Below are 20,646 nucleotides of genomic sequence, written 5' to 3'. Positions count from 1 at the left end.
TGCCTGGGTAACTGTTCCCTCCCCATCACTTTCACACCTACTGCATATATCCAGGCACACACTGTTGGGAAGTGTTCTTATCAACAAAGTAATGTTGTGGCTTTTGGAGTCAGTGCAATGTTAAGGTTTTGTGTATGGAAGATTAATTAAGGCAGGAGTTGTCATCAACCATTTTGGGGCAAGTTTGCAGACTGGATAAATGGGCACACATTTAAAGTACATCCAATACACATTTGAAGCACACAATTCTACCCCCGAAACCAAGAAACTTGGCCCTACAGCAATTCCCAGCACCCTTAACAAACCAAATTTCCCAGGATTGTTGCAGGGAGAGTTATGTGTTTTAAATGTGCATTAGATTCACTTTTTAAAGTCATTTGCACCACACACACACACCACAACCTAGCACATACCATAACCTAGCCTATAGGCTACAATAAAATGCTTCTTTTGAGTTTAATTTCAATGAGTGTGGGGGACCCTGCAGGCACAAGGGAAAGGTTCTGTGGGCACATGTGAGCCTACAGGTGCCCTTGACTTTAAGCACCAGTTCATACAATTTTTTAAATATTATTCATTACCCACCCTTCACCAGCTGGCTCTGGGGCAGGTTACGACAATTTTAAAATTCTACATTAAAAATAGTTAGAACACATCCTGAGAAGTCTTAGAAAGTGAGCAGAGCCCTAGGCACGCTATTTCCTGATCTGCATACATTCTGAGCCACTCACCAAACTGATTCAGTGCATGCAGGTATACTAAGGAAAACTTGTCCTGTGTTGACTTCAAGCAAAGAAAAAGGTGGTAATGGGCATCTCTTTTTATTATGGCATTGGAAGGAAGGGTGGGAATCAGAATTGAAACATGATGAAAGGGAGTTGTGTTTCTGCTTCTCTTAGGTGATGTGGAGTGCTTTGGTGGAGACTGCTATGCCTTAGCTTTTGGTGTTCCTGCTGCTCTCATGGTCATCGCTCTCAGTAAGTAGGTGGTGCTGTAACAGAGCAGCGGCAGTGCTAACATCTTATCTACCCCTTTGCAATACTGTATTGCTTGAAGCAGAGCAACTGGATGTACAGTCGCTCACAGCAGAGAATCAGTGTCCACCCAGAGGCCCGGAGAAATGCTGCCTTTTGCTTTGGAGAGAATAATCTGTGCAACGAAAAAGGCAGTGTTTCCTACCACCACCACCACCCCACCACCCCCAGCTTCTATTTGTCTAGCTGCTTTAATGCCCTCTGGAATAGAAGTCTTCCCAGCAAAGACTAGGAGATGCCACTAGACAGCAGCTGATGTTGCAGGAATGGTCCCCCTTCACACACACCAAACAAAACCCAACAACATGCCAGCAGAATCCTAGAAGCCTCCTGTTTACCACATGGTTCCTTTGTATTCGTGTACTGTGCTTGTTGGATATCATCTGACATTACTGTTTAAAAAGTACATCACAGAAGCAGTCAAGGGAAAACATGCCAGCAAATGCTGCAGTTCTTTTCTTTCACTTTTTTTTTAAAAAAAGTCTACCCAAAATGGATTTGTTGCTGTTCCTGCTATTTGTTGATATGGCTGCAGATCCTTCAGTGATATGAGGTGGGCACAACTAAGTTTCAGAGCATATATTGGAATGGACCAAAGCTAAGATTTTAGTTAGTTCCCTTCCCCCTCCAAATTGGGTTATTAATAATTATGGCTCAAGGTATGCACGCACACATGTGTGTGTGCGCGCGCGCACACACACACACAGAAGCCCAGATTAAATGCCAATTCAAAGCATGCTTCTATTTTACTTGTGTGTTTCTTTACATGTATACTGTGTGCATGCCAACACATGCCTGTGATAGCAACAAAATTAAATGCCAGAACAAATCAGATGACTGGACCATTTAGTCCAGTATTTCATTTGTTACAGTGACAAATGAAAAAAATAAGAATCAGATTTTGAGTATTTTTTTATGCATGATGGTTTTCAAATCTGCTCTTGCTTGTGTTGAGTTAGGCAAAATTTTAAAACTACTTTGTCCAGAATGCTCAATCGCGCCACAGATGCCTCCCTCCATCCCACATCGGTCTCTTCTCCATGAGCAATTAAGCACAACGTAGATAGCGGGGACATCCGACAAAGCTAAGTGTTGAAAGTTTTAGGGCAGACAAAAGAAAATGCTTCTTCACACAGCACAGTCAAACTATGGGATTTGCTCCCGCTAGATGTATTAACGGCCACCAACTTGGATGCATTTGAAAGAGCAGCAGATGAATTCATGGAGGATAAAGCTGTCAATGGCAACTTGCCATAATGGATACATTCTACCTCATCTGTCAGAGGCAGAATGCCTCTGAATACCAATTGCTGGGAATCTTGCTGTTGTGCTCAGATTCTTCTCAAGGGCTTCTGCTGGGCTTCCAATTTAGCCACTCCCAAAACAGGATGCTGGACTAGATGGGCCTTTGGCCTGGCCCTGCAGGGCTTTTTGTAAGTTCTTGTGTTGAATTATGGAGTGGATGTGCAGCTGTATGCGCCAGCCCCTCCTCCACACTTTATTCCCCCCCCCCATGCATTATTTGAACACCTAAATAAAGTTTATAGCAATCAATGTTTGGGGACACTTAGATTTTTTTTCTTAAAAAATGCATTCTTTGTCTCAATGGACACACTCTTCGTAAGATTTCTAAAGCAGTGGAAAGTGATTCTGCTTGGTCAAGGCAAGGCACCTGATTTTTGACTGTGCATCCTGCCTCTGTGCCACTTTCCGTGCTATTCTGAAAGGTCCCTGTACCCCCAGGACCAACTATGAAATTTTCTTCATGCAGATGCATAGCTACATTGGATGTACAGTAACTACTTTTGCCTACATTTCCCTACACTTCTTTTATAGTTGTGTTTATTGCTGGAAATGGAATGTACAAAAAGACTCCACCAGAAGGAAATATCTTACTCGAAATTTGCAAGTGTATTGGGGTAAGTGTGTTTCTTAGATATCCTTTTCATGCATGACTCTGAGATTGTAAAATCATATTTTCCACATGTCTGACCCTGATGTTAATTGATTAGCCATATGAGTTTTACAGTGCAATCCTATATAGATTTTGCTTAGAAATAAATTCCACTGCAGTGGAATAATGCCTACTGCTGCTGCTTCTGGCCTCTATGTTGCACACAAACAGGCCCTGGGCAAAATACCTGATCAACACAGTGAAGCAGAGGAGGGGCAGGTAGCCAACGTTATTCTGCTCCCTGCTGGATATACTGATTATCTCCACTCTTTCAGTCATCTGCTTAGGGCTTTTATGTCAATGATTCCAAGAGCCAGCTTCAGATTGGAGAAGGGACTTTAGCCAAGTAGCCATTCAGACTCAAAGGTAATACATGGGAATATTTTGTCCAACTTCTCTCAAAGCATAACTGCATGTTGGATCTAAACCAGAGGGCTTGGGGCCAAAAACGTTCATTGGCTCCGCTGCTCAACATCCAGAATGGCTCCCTACCATCCATCATCCTGCTTAGTATTACTTTACTCCAGCACTGAGGTCACTGTGACAATTTGCACAACATGGCATTCGAGGCTTAAAAAAAAAAAGATTAGGAAAAATATAACTCAGGGGTGTGATGCAATGGACATGTGAAGAATTGTGAATGGTATGAAGGGTTATATTACATCACTTTCTCATTCTCCCCTTCCTAGGATATTAGATTTCAGGGTCAACCAGTGAAATTGATTGGCACTGTATTAACTGCAGTCAAAATAAGTTGTTTCTCATACAGTCATTAGTACATAATTATCATATGAAATTCATCACCAGAAGGTGATGGCCACTAGCCTTAAGGTGGTTTCTTAAAATGGATTAAATACCTCAATAGGGAATGGGTTGCTCAGTGGCTATTAGCCATTACAGATAAATGGAAATTCTCTGTCCAAAGGAAGTACAATTGATGATGAGGTGCTAGGTATGGCTGCCTCAGTAATCATCACACCCTCCTCATTAACATAGGGTTGCCACTGCAGTGAGTAGGGCTCTCTGGGCCCCTTTAAGGGATCTACTGTTGACCTTCTGGGCCTCCTGACACTGCTGTACTTTATCTCTGCTCTCATTGTTCATCTGCCTCCTCTGGACATGCAAGGAGTGAGCAGAGGGAGGAGGAAAAAACAGCATCCTTCACTTGCCTTGAATTCTCCTTCTGGGTCCTGAAGGAGAGGGAAAATAATGGCCAATGGCAACAGCAGCAAGGAGGAGGTGGACTCTCTCAGGGATGGGGCCCACTTGGAGTTGGCAGTGGGCCACTGACAGAATGTTGGGGTGAATGAAACTTGGTCTTACTTTTCAAGGACAGGAAACTTTTCTCTATCATCTAGATTTTCCAGATCAACATTTCCAAAATAAAGGACACTGCAGATATGTGGTCAACTACAGAGTTGCATATGTGGAACTTACCAGCAGCTGTTAAATGTTGCCATTTTTTTCTGGTGAAAAGAAAAAGACCAAGAATTGCAGGAACAATATCAAGCATGCCACATACGCCATCATTTGCTTTGCTGGACTAAGGGGTATGGAACCCAAGTCCTTATTCATACAACAAATGCCATTACCCAGAAATAATATCCTTTGTGTCTTGTGGAAGTCATCCAGTGAATCAATGAAAGGGATGAAACCTGATTTAAGACAGGGATGAGGAACCCGTGGCCTTCCAGATGTTGCTAGACTGCAATTCCCATCGTCCCTGACCACAGAATATGCTTGCTGGGGTTGATGGGAGTTTGTGTCCAATGGTATCCGAAGGGCCACAGGTTCTCCACTCATGATATATGGCATGAGAATAGGGTCAATAAAACAATATAAGATTGTGTAAGAAATGATGTAATTAATTGTAATGGGCTTTACGCAGTGGACTAAGTTAAACAAATGTAGGAGCAACTCCATAACCTACACATCTCTCAATTGCTTTTATTCCCCTCTAGTTTGCTGTTACAAACCGCATCAAAAATCGATCCCGGCACATTCCTAAAAGGGAGCACTGGCTGGACTGGGCCTCAGAAAAATACTCAGTAAGTCAATATTTGGATCTGAAGTATTTTAATATATATTCCTCCAATAAGATGTGAGCTTTCAGAGTATAACAGCTAGAATGTAGAAATGGATCAAGTCTCCTCATCTTCATTCAAAATCACTGCAAGTGTCTCCTGAAGACCACTGTAAGTGTCTTCAGAGAATGTACAAAAAATACACCCCCCCCCAATTGACTTCAGTTTTTTTGTGCATGTGTGCTTCCTTTATGAAATGAATACACATTTTTGCAACACTGCCTGGGAATCGTAGTGTGAATACAGGGAAACTGAAGCTCCCAACATCAGCCATAGTGGAAATTTGTTTGTAAACTGTCCCTCTCCCAAAACAAAGCACCCAAGAACAGAGGAGTTTAGATCTGAACCAACCCAAGTTTGCCACCATGAGCACACTGTTCAGGAAGGTGCATCCAATTCCACCTCTGTGGTTGGTGCGCCTCTATTATAGGCATGTGTTTGTCACAATCACACCTTACGATTTTAGTGTATACCTGAAAAAGTAGTGTGTTCCCTGATACTGAGATACATTGATTTGGTGCAGTGCATGTCTGCCTACCCGTTTTCTTTGTTCCTCCCTTGTGCTTGCTATATTAGCTCACATTGTTTACAGTACATTTGCTCAAATATCCATAACCAGAACTGCCATGTTTGATTATTCTGCAGTAACTGGGTCACCCCAAATATGCATAGGCATAGCTCTCTTTGCATCAGCCTCCAAAGTCATTGCATCTAAAATGTTCCACAACGGAGCTGAACAGATTGAGAAGTACCTGAACACATCAACTGCAGAACTGGTGTACTTAAAGCATAAAAGTTGATATTAGGGAAAACACACATATTTTCCTACACAGAGTTCACCTCCATGCAGCAAAATTATAATGTCTGAGACTGTTGCTTATAGACCTTTCTTTCCTACTAACCATTATTGCCTTTTGCTTTGTGTTTCCCTTCACAGAACCAACTGATAACTGAAGTTAAAATGGTGACACGGGTCCTGTTTCTCTTCATACCACTGCCAATGTTCTGGGCTCTCTTTGATCAACAGGTAATGTGCAGTACTATCTAGTGTGGCTTCACTGTACCCTTCAGCCCCAGTATCAAGATAATGCAGCTGCAGGACTTTTTTAAAGAACAGGAGCAATGACATAATTGGGTAAAGCACCAGGGTAATTGGCAGACACACTTTGTTCTGGCAAGTGATTGAGCTAGTAATAAGGCTTTCAGGTCCTTTCCTTTAATGGGGTTTCTGCATTACAGTAGGTTAGGTTAGCAATTTAAATGGCAGTAGTACATCTTTGCAAGCTTGTTTTCATTTCTAATAAAAAGCTTAAGGCTACATTTCAGCTGGGCTGAAGATCTTTTCTTAAATTTCAGTGTGCTTTGCAAGTTTAAACCTATGCAGCAGGAAGTAAACACCACTGTGATCAATGGAACTTACTCTCAAATAACTAGGTATAGGGATACAGACAGGGTACAAAAAAACCTTAGACTTTATGGTGCCACAGGACTCCTTGATTAGCTCCTGCACTTCAGAATTTACCACTACACCACTGTGTATGAAATTAAAAGGTGACCTTCACCGGTGACTTTCACGGTCTTATGTTCGGTTCTCTAGTTTTCTGAACTGTTTTTTTAAAAAAGCTGTCATGAAAATTCATCAGCAAATTGCTCCAAACATGCACAATTTTGTATGCAGTTTTACCTCCTAACACATATCATTGCAATGCAATTTCCCGTAATCTAATGCATTTTTAACTTTGCCAAACCTTTATTAGGCATTACAAGTATAGGCCATGATAAAACATCTATATATAAAATTTTAAAATATATACAAATAAACAGCCATGTAAAATATGTAATAATGAGGATTTTCATTGGAATTGCTTCTCACTAAATAGTGCCAATAGTATCTAAGAGATACTATTGACAAAAACTCAGCCACCCTTGCAGTTACTTCCAGGTTAATGTCAGACAGATAGAAACTAATATTTTCACTGTGCCGTGATGTTAGACTACCCAAAAAAGGGGATAGCACATGTTTGTGTAGCTGGTTGTACAATGGACAGTAGAAAAGTTTCCTGAAATGCACACATTCAAGCAATTAAACAGAACAAAAAAACCCTCTGATATTATTAGAGACCAAATTAAATTCAGCTTGTATTTAAAGGTGAACCTACCTAACCTGCACTTTTCACAACACTATGCAAACCAAAACACAACCACTGTTGGAAATTTTCACTTCTCCAAATTTTGCAATGCAGTTCTACAGCAAAGTAAAATATTTAAAAATGCATATGCTAGGGTAAAGTATGCAATAAAAGAGGAAGAGGTGGCCTACACGATAGATAAGGCATTCAGAATTAGAGGGAAAACGCAGCAAGTGAAATAAAAAAAAACTTGCTGGCGACTGCTTAGTGGTCTTCAATTCAATTGAGATGAAAAATACGATTCTAAGATTGAGCTATAAAAAAAAACTAATAATTGAAGGAAGATCTATTGTTATATAGAAAAGAAATTCCAATCAGGCTCTTACGCAAAAGGGACGGATACAGATAAATAGCAAGTGTCCTAAGAAGGAATGCCATACCTTATAGATGGGAATTTCCAGAAGGGATCACCTTCTATTACAAGGATAAGAGATTTAGATTTATGAATACCCAAGAAGCTGATAAATTCCTGAGAAGATACGAGAAGGAACTTGGGAAAGTGGATGAAAGGTTGGAAGAGGGAGAGAGATTCACAGAGGAGAGAGAGAAGAAGAGAAGGAAAGAGAAGGGGAAAGAGAAAGGAGAGAGAGGGAAAGAAGAGGAGGAAGAAGAGGAAGAAAAAGAGGAAGAGGGGGCGGTGGGAGGAGAAGAAGAGGAAGAAAACGAGGAAGAAACTACAAGGAACAGGAAAATTAGATTATAAGCTTGTGCACGCGTGCAATAAGAATTAAAAAATAAACGCATACGATAATGACTCTTAAAATCCTATCTTGGAATGTGAACAGACTAAATGACAAATCTAAAAGGAATAAAATCCTGAAGGTTTTGGTGAAAAAGAATGCTGATGTGATATGCTGTCAGGAAACACACGTGGCCAAAAAACACAAACATATTTTGATAAACAAAAGGTTGGGGGTTGAATTCATTAATTCAGATATAAACAAAAAAAGAGGAGTGGTGATATATGCAAAAGAAAAAGGGGACCCCAAATTAATATGCAAAGATGAGGAAGGGAGAATCGTGGGGATACAGATTAACCACCAGGGAGAAAAATTAGATGTGGTAAATGTTTATGCCCCAAACACGAATAAAGCAGAATTTTTTAAAAAACTGGAACAAATATTACTGGATTTAGAGCCTCATAAATTGATCCTATTAGGTGATTTAAATGGAGTTCCAATACCAGAGTTAGACAGAAGTGCAAAAAAGAAAAAATTGAGTCAAGGGAAACTACCAAGATCATTTAAAAACCTTGAAGAAAACTTAGACTTGACGGACATTTGGAGACACAAAAACCCACTGACAAAACAATTTACATACTTCTCAGAGCCGCATCAGAGCTGGGGTAGAATAGACCAGATTTAGGTATCAAGAGAATTAGTAACAAGAGTTGAAAAATGTGAAATACAACCCAGAACCCTTTCTGATCATAATTCGATATCCTTGGAAATTAAGCGTGGAGTACAGGGTGTGTACAGATGGAGAATGAACGAATATCTATTTGAAAATGAGGAGGTAACTGAGAAGGCCAAAAAAACCTTAAAAGATTTCCTTGACTTAAACCTTAATAAAGAGACAAATATTGACACAGTTTGGGACGCCAGCAAGGCGGTGCTAAGAGGCTTTTTAATTCAACAAAACAGCCATAGGAAAAAAATAAGAGAACAAAAGAAAGATGAAATCCTGACCCAATTAAGAGATTGTGAGAAAAAATTAATAATAAATCCTAGTGATGAACAGACCAAACAAACATCCAAATTGTTACAATCACAATATTCAATGCTAATTAACCAAGAAGTCGAATGGAGAATCAAATCAATGAGGCAAAAATTCTTCGAATCAGCAAACAAAACAGGGAAATTCCTGGCCTGGCAACTACGAAAAAGCAAAAAGCAAAATGTGATTAATAAGATAAAAATAGAAGAAAGGCTTGTGGAAGAACCAAATGAAATAAAGAAAAATTTCCTAAAATTCTTTGAAAAACTTTACCAGAAAGAAGAAGAAGACATAATAGAAATAGGAAAATATCTAGAAAATAACGGAATAACATCTATAACGGAGGAAGAGAAAATCCAACTGAATAAGTGCATATCAGTAGATGAAGTTTAGGAAGCAATAAAGAGAACGAAACTGGGGAAAGCACCAGGTCCAGATGGATTATCGGCCAAATACTATAAAGTCCTCAAAGAATACTTAGCCCCGGTGTTATGTGAGGTAATGAATAATATTCTACAAGGAGGGAAGATACCAGACTCCTGGAAAGATGCTCACATAATGCTGATACCTAAAGCGGACTCAGACAAATTAAACATAAAAAATTACAGACCGATATCACTTCTTAACAACGATTACAAAATATTCGCTGAGATAATGGCAAACAGACTTAAGAATTATCTAAAAAATGCAATACATATGGATCAAACTGGATTCCTTCCTAATAGACAATTAAAAGACAATGTTAGGCATATAATAAATATCATTGAATACTTGGAAAAGAAGAACGAAATTCCTGCAGCATTGATTTTTATCGATGCAGAAAAAGCATTCGATAATGTATCATGGCGATTCCTATTAGAGTGTTTGGAGACAGCAGGGATAGAAGGTGCTTTCATGGAGGGAATCAAAGCAATTTATTCAAATCAAAGAGCCAAACTGATTATTAATAACAACTTATCTGACACATTCGAAATTTCAAAGGGTACGAGACAAGGCTGCCCCTTGTCACCGCTTCTTTTCATAATGGTGTTGGAAGTAATTGCAAATAAGATAAGGAAAACATCTGAGATACGAGGAATTAGAATTGGGGTGAAAGAATTCAAACTGAAAGCATACGCGTAATATCAGTTGAGGACCCGATACAGAGTACTGACAAAGTTCTGGCACTTCTAGAGGAATTTGGGAAAGTAGCGGGCTTCAAGTTAAATAAAACTAAAACTAAAATGATGGTTAAGAATATGGGAGAAGATCTAAGGAGGCAGCTAGAACTCCAATCGGGAATCAAAGAAGCAAAAAGATAAAATATCTAGGAGTGTGGCTAACGATGAAAAATATAAACTTAATGGCTGATAACTATACAAACACCTGGAAGGAAATCCAAAAGGAACTAGATATTTGGAATAGGATAAAACTCTCTTGGTCAGGCAGAATGGCTGCAACCAAGATGTGTATATTACCAAAACTTCTATTTTTATTCCAAAATGTCCCAGTGATTAGAGGAAGTGCAATATTTAAAAATTGGCAAAAAATTCTCTCTAAATTTATATGGCAAGGTAAAAGACCGAGAATTAGATTTAAACTGCTAACGGACAGAAAAGACAGAGGGGGATTCTCGGTCCCAAATCTGAGACTGTATTATGAAGCCTCGTGCCTTTGTTGGCTTAGAGAATGGGTTACTTTAAAAAACACAGATCTGCTAGATTTAGAAGGCTTCGATTTAAGATTTGGTTGGCATGCTTATCTCTGGCAGAATAAGGAAAAGGTGCATAAAGGCTTCTCAAACCACATTATCAGAGGAACATTGTTAGAAGTGTGGGAAAAGAATAAAAAACTACTGGAAAAAAATACCCCCTGGTGGCTATCCCCTATCGACATATTAACTACCGAAAAAACAAATATGGAAGGTGAGAGATTGACCTATGAAGACCTCCTGGAAAGATCGGAAAGAGGATGGAAAATTAGGTCTTATGAAGAGTTAAAAAGCAAATTAACAGGTTGGCTGCAGTATCATCAAATTAATGCCTTATGGAAGGAAGATAAAAAGATTGGAATGAATGAGAAAAAATCAAAGTTCCAGGTAGAGATAATAGAAAGGAAAACTAAACTGCTATCTAAAATGTATAATCAGCTATTAGAGTGTGACACCAAGGACGAAGAGGTTAAGGAGGTTATGGTAAAATGGGCAATAGACATTGGATATAATTTGGATTTTGAAAAATGGACGAAGTTGTGGACTAAAGGAATGAAATTTACAGCCTGTACTGCCCTCAGAGAAAATATGGAAAAGATGATGTATCGTTGGTACATCACCCCTGTGAAATTGCAAAAAATGTATAAGACTGGCGACAAAAGGTGTTGGAAGTGTAAATCTAAAGAGGGAAGCTTCTACCACATGTGGTGGAAATGTGCAGAAGTTAAAAAATTTTGGGATTCCATCTACAACAAACTAAAGAAAATACTTAAATACACCTTTGTCAAAAAGCCCGAAGCCTTCCTTCTGGGAATGATCGGAGAGGAGATTAAGAAAGAAGATTATATAATGTTTCAATATGCAACTGTAGCTGCCAGGATTCTGTTAGCACAAAATTGGAAAACCCCAAATACCCCGACCGTTAAAGATTGGCAAATTAAATTATTTGAGTATATGGATCTGGCAAAAATGACGCAGAGCATTAGACAGCAAAAAGGTTCAAGGTTTATCGACAATTGGTCTAAATTCATAACATATATGGAAACAAATTCTAGAGATATAAAAATCACAGTAGGTTTAATATAACCCTTGCGATGTGTTTACGCTAAAAAATGAAAAACTGCAGAATGGATTTAATATTCACATAACCCAAAACCAAGATTGAGGGAAGTCAAACGTTATTTATTGTTAATTAATGTTTGTTTTTTGGTTGGTTTAGGTGTTTTGATTTGGTTGATCTTTTCTTTTCTTTTTTTTTTTCTTTTTTTGGTATGTGTTGGCTATTTTTCTTTTTCTTTCTTTGCTGTTGTTTGGTTATAGAAAATGAATAAAAAGAAGTTAAAAAAAAAAGGATGCAATAAAATGCCTGTAGTGAGAACAATGTGCGAAAATGCATTGGTCCCTCAGCTTTCGTCAAGAGCAGATAATCAAACATCCCCAGAAATGATAGACATTGTGGATGTTCTTTGAATGTGCCAGACACTGTAGAACATATCATTCTGTTTAAATTTTCAATGGCAATCCCTACACATGTGGATATTTAAGTCCAATGATGTAGTGAGCATATATTTGCCCCACCTCCATTCCTCTTAAGAGATCCTGGGGCACATATACACTACAAGCCTATATCAAATTTATTTATACCAATTGTCACAATCAAGATAGGTGATGAGATCCTACACACACTTACATGAGAATAAGTTCCATTGAACTCAGTGGGACTTGCTTCTCAATAGACATGTGGTGGATTGCACAGATAAGCCCTTGAAGATGAATCCATCCCTAACTACTTATTTTCCTTTTCATTGAGAAGCATTGTTTCCGGGTTTCTTACAGCATTTGACTATCAGAAAAGGTATGAATAAGATACTTCCTTGTGTGGGAAATATACATGTCAAGAACTGGGTATTGCTTAGAAAATGTTACATTTGATTCCATTTTTAAGAACAGCCTTCCTACCTTGGTTGTGTGCATAATTCTACCTGTTGATTTAGCCTTTTCTTGGTTTGCTAAATGTGATTCTGTGGATTTTCTCCCTATTCAAAGGGTAGGCATTTAGGAAAAGAATTGGCAAGGTTCTGTTTCTGATAACAGATAAGGAGAAAATGCACATGCTTTCATTTAACTGCAATTATTATATATGTTAAGAATGTATGATGAATGCATTTTCATGTTCTGAACCTTAACAATATTTCATGGCCCCTTTTGGTAATTTGCTATTGCTTTTCTTTCCAATGTTGGCCATGCATGCAGTACTCCATGGTATTCATTTTGATCTGTTTTCTCCTTAGGGTTCTAGGTGGACACTGCAAGCCACTAAAATGAATGCTGACTTTGTAAGTAGATAGGGTTCATTCACGATAATTATATTTCTTCATTAAACAAATTCAAGTCAGTAGTTTAAATTATGGGCTGGCAGTGTAATAAAGGGTCACACTTCTATTGATTTTAAAATAAGTGCATCTCTAACGGAACAATAATTATAGACTTAATGACTAGTGGGGGGCAGGATGGGAGAACAATTTAATATGGAATAGAAGAGATATGGAGAGTATCCTCCAGCAATTAATATATTTTGGCTCAGTGAGATTCTGAGAGTCCCTAAGGGAATTCCCATTTGCTCTTTAGCCTACTGTGTCATATTATTTATTTAACAAAAATTGTGTACTGCTTGATAATAAAAAGACCCTCTAAGCGATTTACAGATATATAAAATAAAACATCAAACTTTTCAGTAAAACCAGGTATTTAAAAGCTTTCAAAATATTATTAGATTAAACAGTAGCTAAAAATAGATAAAACCCATTACGATCATCTTCATGGTCTTCCACTTACTTTATCATAGTACAGTGGTACCTCGGGTTACATATGCTTCAGGTTACATGCGCTTCAGGTTACAGACTCTGCTAACCCAGAAATAGTGCTTCAAGTTAAGAACTTTGCTTCAGGATGAGAACAGAAATCGTGCTCCGGCGGCGCAGCGGCAGCAGGAGGCCCCATTAGCTAAAGTGGTGCTTCAGGTTAAGAACAGACCTCTGGAACGAATTAAGTACTTAACCCGAGGTACCACTGTATTGTCATGATTTTCAGCCTGCTTTGTATTATTACCATCAGCAACAACAGTAATGTTCAGTCAAGGTAGACAAAGCCAGCTCAAAAGTGTTTTCATGCAGTGGGTGGGCAAAATAGGATATTGGACTTCTGACTGAAACTCTCTTTGACTAAGGTTATTATAGGAAGATGATGTCTCAGCAGAGAGCTAAAGTATACTGAAGCCTTATGGATGCAACCATGGCCTATAGTGTGGTTGGTTCTGCCTCTTGGGAAAGGTGGCTGAATTATGGAAGAGCCCTTGCCTGATTTTGCAGTCTTTGACTTCTGCAAGTCTGAGAGGATGGAGGTCCTGCAAGGGTCTCATCATCTGAGTCCAAGAATGGTGGCAGGGCTGTGTCATTGCACTGGGAGAGCCCCAAATAAGATACTGACAGTTATCTCCATGAGGAAGTGGTCTGAATCTTGTCACCATTGGTGTCCACTGCTGTGCACTACAAGGTCTCAGAGGTCAGGGATCATGACACATGACCAGGCGACTGAGCAGGGCAGGGCTGAGAACATAGTTCCAGTAGAGCATGACTGAGGAATCAGACAAATGCTCATGATACATTATGAAATTCATAAATAGATATACAGTCCTGTTCTTAAACAAACAGTGTGTCCCTGTGGCTAGTCCCACGTCTGTTTAGAGATGTTGTCTAAATACAGTTTGGTCTGAAATGCAATGAAGTTTTCTGCTATGGGATCTCTGTTATGTTCGGCAGATGGCTTGCTTCTAAAGCATTGTTCCTTTCATCCTCCCGCATGTGTTAGCTGTCTGCTTCACTGATGTCAGTTCTGCCACGGTTCCCTTATTTTGTTTGCTAACCAGTTTCAATCCTTTAATTTCAGGGAGGATTTGTCCTTCAACCTGACCAGATGCAGGTAAGGCAATGGTTGTCAGCTAGGGCACGTTGCTACTGTGTTGGAACTCGTATTGATGGCACTGGCATAGCACCAGCGATTCGTTGTTTAACCACTTCATCTATATAATTACAGACTGTAGCCTGGCATTCCATCAGCACCAGTTGTGAATTACTCCCTATGGTGTATTTAGGACTTCAGCCTAAGTTACCATAAATGGCTAATATAATGCATCATTTGGTTTTTCAGTTCTTAAATCCTCTCTTGATCCTTGTCTTCATCCCAGTTTTTGACTTCGGGCTGTACCCCTTGGTGAACCTGTGCAAATTTAATTTCACGTAAGTACCTGAACTTTTCCCCTTTTTATTTAGAAAATGCAGTACAGATTCATGGATGCACATACTCTTGTAGGTTGAAAATGTCTAAGATTATTAGTCAAGCATGGATAGTTTTATGATGGAGAGGTAACAGAAGGGAGAATCTCCTTCAATCTCTATAGCCTGTGAGTTCTAGGAAAATGTGGCCTACTAGTTAAAAAAAGATGGACTTTACTGCAGCTTTTAGATATCTCCTCAAAGCAGAGGGACTGCATGCAAACACTAGTATCTTCTAGTTTTAGTGGTTTGTGGTGGGAGGCACCAGTATTTTTACAGCCTTCCAATATTTTTCTGTCAAAGTAGAGCATCTTTACATATTGAAACACTCTCCTAACTTGTGCTTCACTTCATTTAGGCCCAAGGGATATCCACACAAGCACAGATATCACATTTTGAAAATGTTGGTCATGATAGGTGCTCTGAGAGATGTGCAATTTATTTCTTACATGCCTTCAGCACTTGTAGTTCAATAACCCAAGGCAATTTTTCTGTCTGCTGCCCTGGAAGGGAGTTGGAGATAGATCATCAGTGGTGCTTTCCTCCACTTCACACATTAACTAAATGCCAAACAACGTTCCTTCCTAGAAGAGCTAAGGGGAAGATAATATGAAACTTGCTAGCACAGAGAATTTTTTAAATAGCTTATCAATTTGAATGGGCCTCGGTTATAGTCTCATAATAATATAATATGGAGGTTTTATGTTAAAAGAACAGCCTCTGTCTGTTCATATGGCTTAATGTGCAATGATCTCGGACTCAGAGGAATTGCATGATTCATCTTAAATTACACATTTTTTGTAATTAAGTTGTGTTTATTTACTATCAGACCCATTAAAAAGATGGCAACTGGCATGATCCTTGCGGGCCTGGCATTTGCAATTGCAGCTGTTGTAGAACTCAGGATAGAGGTAAGCGCTGAGCAGCTGTATGAAGCAAAGAGGTAAAGATACATGCTTCCTACCTCTATGTACCAATGCACTACCCATCCTCCCTCCTTGACTTGTTTTATGGTATTGGCTCCTGAATACACAATTTTAAAATATTCTTAGGTTTCAGATCCATATTTTGGAACAGAGATTGAGTGTCATGAATCTGTAGATCAGAAAGTGATCTGGATCTAATCTGGATCATTAATAACCAGAATTCAGGGAATCATTGTGATTATATTGTGGCATACTCTTTTAATTAGGAAAGGCTATGTTGAAGCCAATTCCAAAAGAATATTGCCTTTAGAGCACATATTTGACAGACATAATCCTAGCAATAGCACGCTGGAACTCATAACAAGTGCATGTTGCCTGAGACTCAGTGCTGAGGTCCAGTTCTTGTCCTTTGTGGTGCAGCTGCTGGTTCTTCATGCTTGGGTCCCATGCCAATCTGCTAATACTTGGAACAGGAAGACCATGTGAGATGGGCAGATGTTTCTGGTTCATCTCAGATGAGTAGGACGTCTTCCTGGACACACACACTTCCTGTTCCAAACATGAATGGTGCAGTGTGACACATGGCCACAAAGATGTGATGATCACTTCGCAAAAGGTAACATCAGCCCTAAAGTTAGAAAGAAACCCACCTGTATGTATATTCTTGTATATATTATCAAGTAGAGGAAAAGTCTGTGCATGTGTGGAACACACCTCTTTTACAGCAACGTTTTCAAAAGTCTTTTATGCCTCTTTTATAATAACTACCAACCATCAAGATATCTATAACTAAGAGCTACGTTCTGTTGCTATTGTACAGCTTCAGTAAAGGAGGGAAAGGGGTTTTGACTAACTGAGTGCTTAATATTACCTACTGTAGTATTATAGCTATGCAATTTATTTCCATTAGGAAAATGCTGTGCCAAAGCCAGTTTCAAAAGAAAGCTACATTCAGGTCCTGAATTTGGCAGACAGTGATATTGAAGTGGCAATCCAAGATTATGACCTATTTCAACAGCCGATCAAACCATTTCAGGTGAGCTTATTGGTTATTTTCTTGGCAAGATCATTCCTTTTCAAAGTTAATACTTAACTTTCCAAGTTACCACAGACAGATACCACAGAAAGATGCTGTGAACTGCCCTGAGATCTATGGATGAAGGGCAGTACACAATGTTGTTGTTGTTGTTGTTGTTGTTATCACACCCTGCGATAATTATTGGTTCTGTGTTTTACATTTCTTATGTATTTATTATTGTATGGATCCTTTCTCAGTCATTATGATAATGGCTCCTGTAAGAAAGCTTCCATTTCCTCATATATTCAGAAGAACAAGAAGATTTGACCTTCCTTCCCCTGTGTCTGTCCTACCATATGGAGCGGTGACACGTTTCTACAGGGCACTGTGCCTTTGACAGCAATCCCCATCCTCCCCAGCGTATTTCAACAAAAAAGGCACAGATGGCTGACTATATTTACTTATAATTAGGGAAAAAAGGTTAAATCTTCTGGGATGAATATGTTCCCCAAAAAGCCTCTTTATATGATCTGTGTTTCCCATAGGTCACAGTCAGTTTAGATCTGAAAGAAACATGCTAGAACAGGAAAAATTAAAAGAAGTGCACAGGAAGAATATAAAGAATGGGGTGGTTAACCAAAAGCGCTGAAAGTTTGGTTCTCTCCCCTTTTTCATAATTCTAGGGTTATCAGAAGTAAGTTCAAGCATGCAATGTATCCAGCTGGCAGGCTTTCTGCATGATTTGCCACTGAAACTCAGTTAAGGAGGGAGTGTTATCATTTACGCTCCTCTTCCTTTGATTTGTTCATGCAGAAGCTTGGGATTCATTGAAGAAGTCTGGGCTGGAGCTTGGTCATGTCCACCTTTTATATTTTTTGGCTTCCCTTTTGAAGTTGAACTTCCTGCCCACCTCATTCATCTAGATGTGAGAGCTAGTGGAGCGGAGCGGCTTGAAACTTAGGTTTCTTCTACACTAACAGTTCAGTCTGAAATTGCCATCCTTAGTTAACTCATCTTTTCAGAGAAAACAGATGACATCATTGGCAGAGTATTGTATTCCATTTTCTGTATTGTCCTCCGATTTTTGTTAAACCTGAATTGTTGTGATGTGGTGTGTGTGTGCTGTAAATTGCAGGGGTAATCTGTCCAGCATGAACAAATTGCTCTTGTTCCCATGGGATGGTTTTAGGTCCCAATTTTTCCATTTTTCTTTTTCTTTTTACATCGTGAAATTACATTATTTTGCTATATAAAAATGAAAAAGAGAGAGACCATTAGTAACTAACATCCCTGTTCCACTGATGGAGCAGGAACTGACAACAAGGAAGAAGTTAAAGAACCCATTCAAGGGGCAATTCATCACTATTCTTCTAGCAGAAATTAGAGGAAAGCCACAAAAGGGCAAAAACTTAAATTAAAAGCATAGGATCACTTAAAAGATTCAACGGCCTATTTACTAATCTCCCACCTGTATAGTAAAACAGGCATAACCTGCAGATAGGTTCATACCTGCAGTGTGGGGACAATGGGTTGTATCCAAGGCAGCACCAAGGGTTGAATCCCCCAACCCTTTCGAGCTGGTTTTGAGGGTGCTGGGGGGCTGCAGGGGAGAGGGGAGCCAAGTTCTGTTCTGCTAGCCATATCCATTGCTCTAGCAGAATGGGAGTGTTGGCTACTGCCCAATAATATTGGTCTATTCAATGGGAATGTTGGGTCATTGACAAAATGCTTTGTACATTCTAGTATTACATAAATGCTAATAATCGTTCTTTCAGGCTACCTACCCCATGAACCATCTCATGAGTCTTTTTCTGACAAATTGCATAAAATCTTTGAGATGTGCACATGTGCACAGCTGCAAAGGTGCAAGTTCACGGTTTATTAAGAAATGGTATATAAACATGAACTAAAATAATATTTTTTTTCATGCACAATGAATATATTGTTTTCTTTCTTTCATTTTGCTCAGGATCCTGCTGAGTACACCAAATTGATTCTGAGAGATGGCCAACAAAACCTTCATTTGAAGATACAGTATCAAGGATCATCTTTCATGTTTAATTCTACTGCCCACGAAAAGTCAGTGTACAGCTTAATTGTCTACAAGGTGGAAAGAAGCCTAACAAGCCATTTAGTAAGTGAGGAAATTGAGTAGGGCAATGTCAGATACTTGAGAAAATCCAACAACCTACATAATCCTGTAAGGAAGATTTCAGTTTGCAGCCAACAAGCAGAGAACATTAATGTGCTGGACCTGATATCATCCCATTTTCTAATTTTTGCATTTTAAGTTTTGTACCTCCAGACTAGAGATGCATGCAAATGGCCTCTCAAAATTCTTCCCTGTATCCATGGGGAAATAGCTTGAGAAACCATTTCACCAAATTTCTCCAGGGCGAAAAGTTCTCCAAAAAATTATTGGGACTGGTGATCTGCTTTAAAGGTAGCACTAGCACAGCATCTAGCTTCCGCCCACCCCACCCCAAGAGGATTTCTTTTAGCCTAGCTATCATTTCCATTGTCTCCAACAATGCCCTGGTCCATGTGTCATTCTGAAGCATTGGTGGGGTGGGCCATAAAAATGGTGAATAATATTTGGCGAAAAATCTGTCAAAGTGGCTTTTCCCCCTAGGTGGTTGGTGATAAGGAAAAAAATTCTCAGAAAAAAATGTCTTTTGAAAATAAATTGGCTTAGTTCTACTCCCAGACTAAGGGCTAACTTCCAAAAAATTTATCCATGTTCCTTGGAATCCAAAGCTATGATTTGATTTTGGTAGGCATAGTAGCAGATTGCCTCACAGATTCTAAATAGGAAGCAATTCTCATCCTAGAATGAAAAGTATAGCATCTATTGAGCGGATATCACAATGCAATTAGTAAGAGATAACTAGTTCATTATCTCATCTACTTATTCATGAGGGACTTACGATTAATTTTGATGTCTTAACAAGTGGTACTGCCTCTGCTATCACTTCTGCTAGGTGGTTTTATAGCTTTTGAGATGCTAGACCCAATTTAAGCTGCCAAACACTGCAATGGGAGATCAGAATAAGACCTACTGGATGGCAAAGCCCTACAAAAAGAGTAGAGGACAAGAAGAAACTTTTTTCCAAAAGTATTTCACATAAAATAAAGTTTGCAAAGAGGCTGTGGAATGGCAAATTGGATAAATCAATTAGGTGATGAGATATGTTTAATCACTGCTCTAACACGACACCATAGTAATTTGGAATAGAAGCCACCAAAATGACCGTACCAAAAGCCATCAGAATCATTAGAGTTACATTGGCCATTTGGAAGTACTAAAGCACTTACAATAAATCACTTTTACATTTTTTTTTTAAATATAAGTTTTTGAATTGACAATGAACCCTGTGTTTGTGATTTAAATTTCTCCTTGTTTTCACGACAGACGCAAATTCTCTAGACTCTAGGCTCTTTGCAAATGAACAGAACAGCCATTAAGCTGACAGAATAGGCCACATGATTAAGCAAACTTCTCTCTTTCTGCAGAAATCTACATAGAAGCAGCAAAACCAGAGCCAAAGACTTAATGATGAGGCAGCTTTTGCTATTCTCTGCTTCTTGCACAATATAATTTGCATGATGATAGGCTAATGTTTTCTATAAAGAGATGATGGGCAAGGGAATCAGGCCAAAATAAAGGGGTTGAACTATATGATGTTGATGTTTGACCTAAACAT

The 20,646-nt window shown here is 39.0% G+C and overlaps 1 protein-coding gene across 3 annotated transcripts in view; it reads left to right on the top strand.

Moving 5' to 3' along the window:
* The window catches only part of SLC15A2 (solute carrier family 15 member 2), a 77,023-nt gene that overhangs the window by 38,181 nt on the left and 18,196 nt on the right, over positions 1–20,646 (top strand). For all 3 annotated transcript variants that reach the window (XM_083585096.1, XM_083585097.1, XM_083585095.1), the window contains 10 exons: positions 900–977; positions 2,871–2,953; positions 4,950–5,036; positions 6,010–6,099; positions 12,959–13,003; positions 14,613–14,645; positions 14,874–14,962; positions 15,828–15,909; positions 16,835–16,960; positions 18,912–19,076. In XM_083585096.1, coding sequence (XP_083441222.1) covers positions 900–977; positions 2,871–2,953; positions 4,950–5,036; positions 6,010–6,099; positions 12,959–13,003; positions 14,613–14,645; positions 14,874–14,962; positions 15,828–15,909; positions 16,835–16,960; positions 18,912–19,076 — 878 coding nt within the window. The remainder of the gene's footprint in view (positions 1–899; positions 978–2,870; positions 2,954–4,949; positions 5,037–6,009; positions 6,100–12,958; positions 13,004–14,612; positions 14,646–14,873; positions 14,963–15,827; positions 15,910–16,834; positions 16,961–18,911; positions 19,077–20,646) is intronic.

This window comes from Podarcis filfolensis (assembly GCF_964270895.1).
Source record: "Podarcis filfolensis genome assembly, chromosome: 1".
NCBI classification, from domain to species: domain Eukaryota; kingdom Metazoa; phylum Chordata; class Lepidosauria; order Squamata; family Lacertidae; genus Podarcis; species Podarcis filfolensis.
The sequence above is the reverse complement of the archived record's forward strand: the minus strand, read 5'-3'. Positions and strand labels throughout refer to the sequence as shown.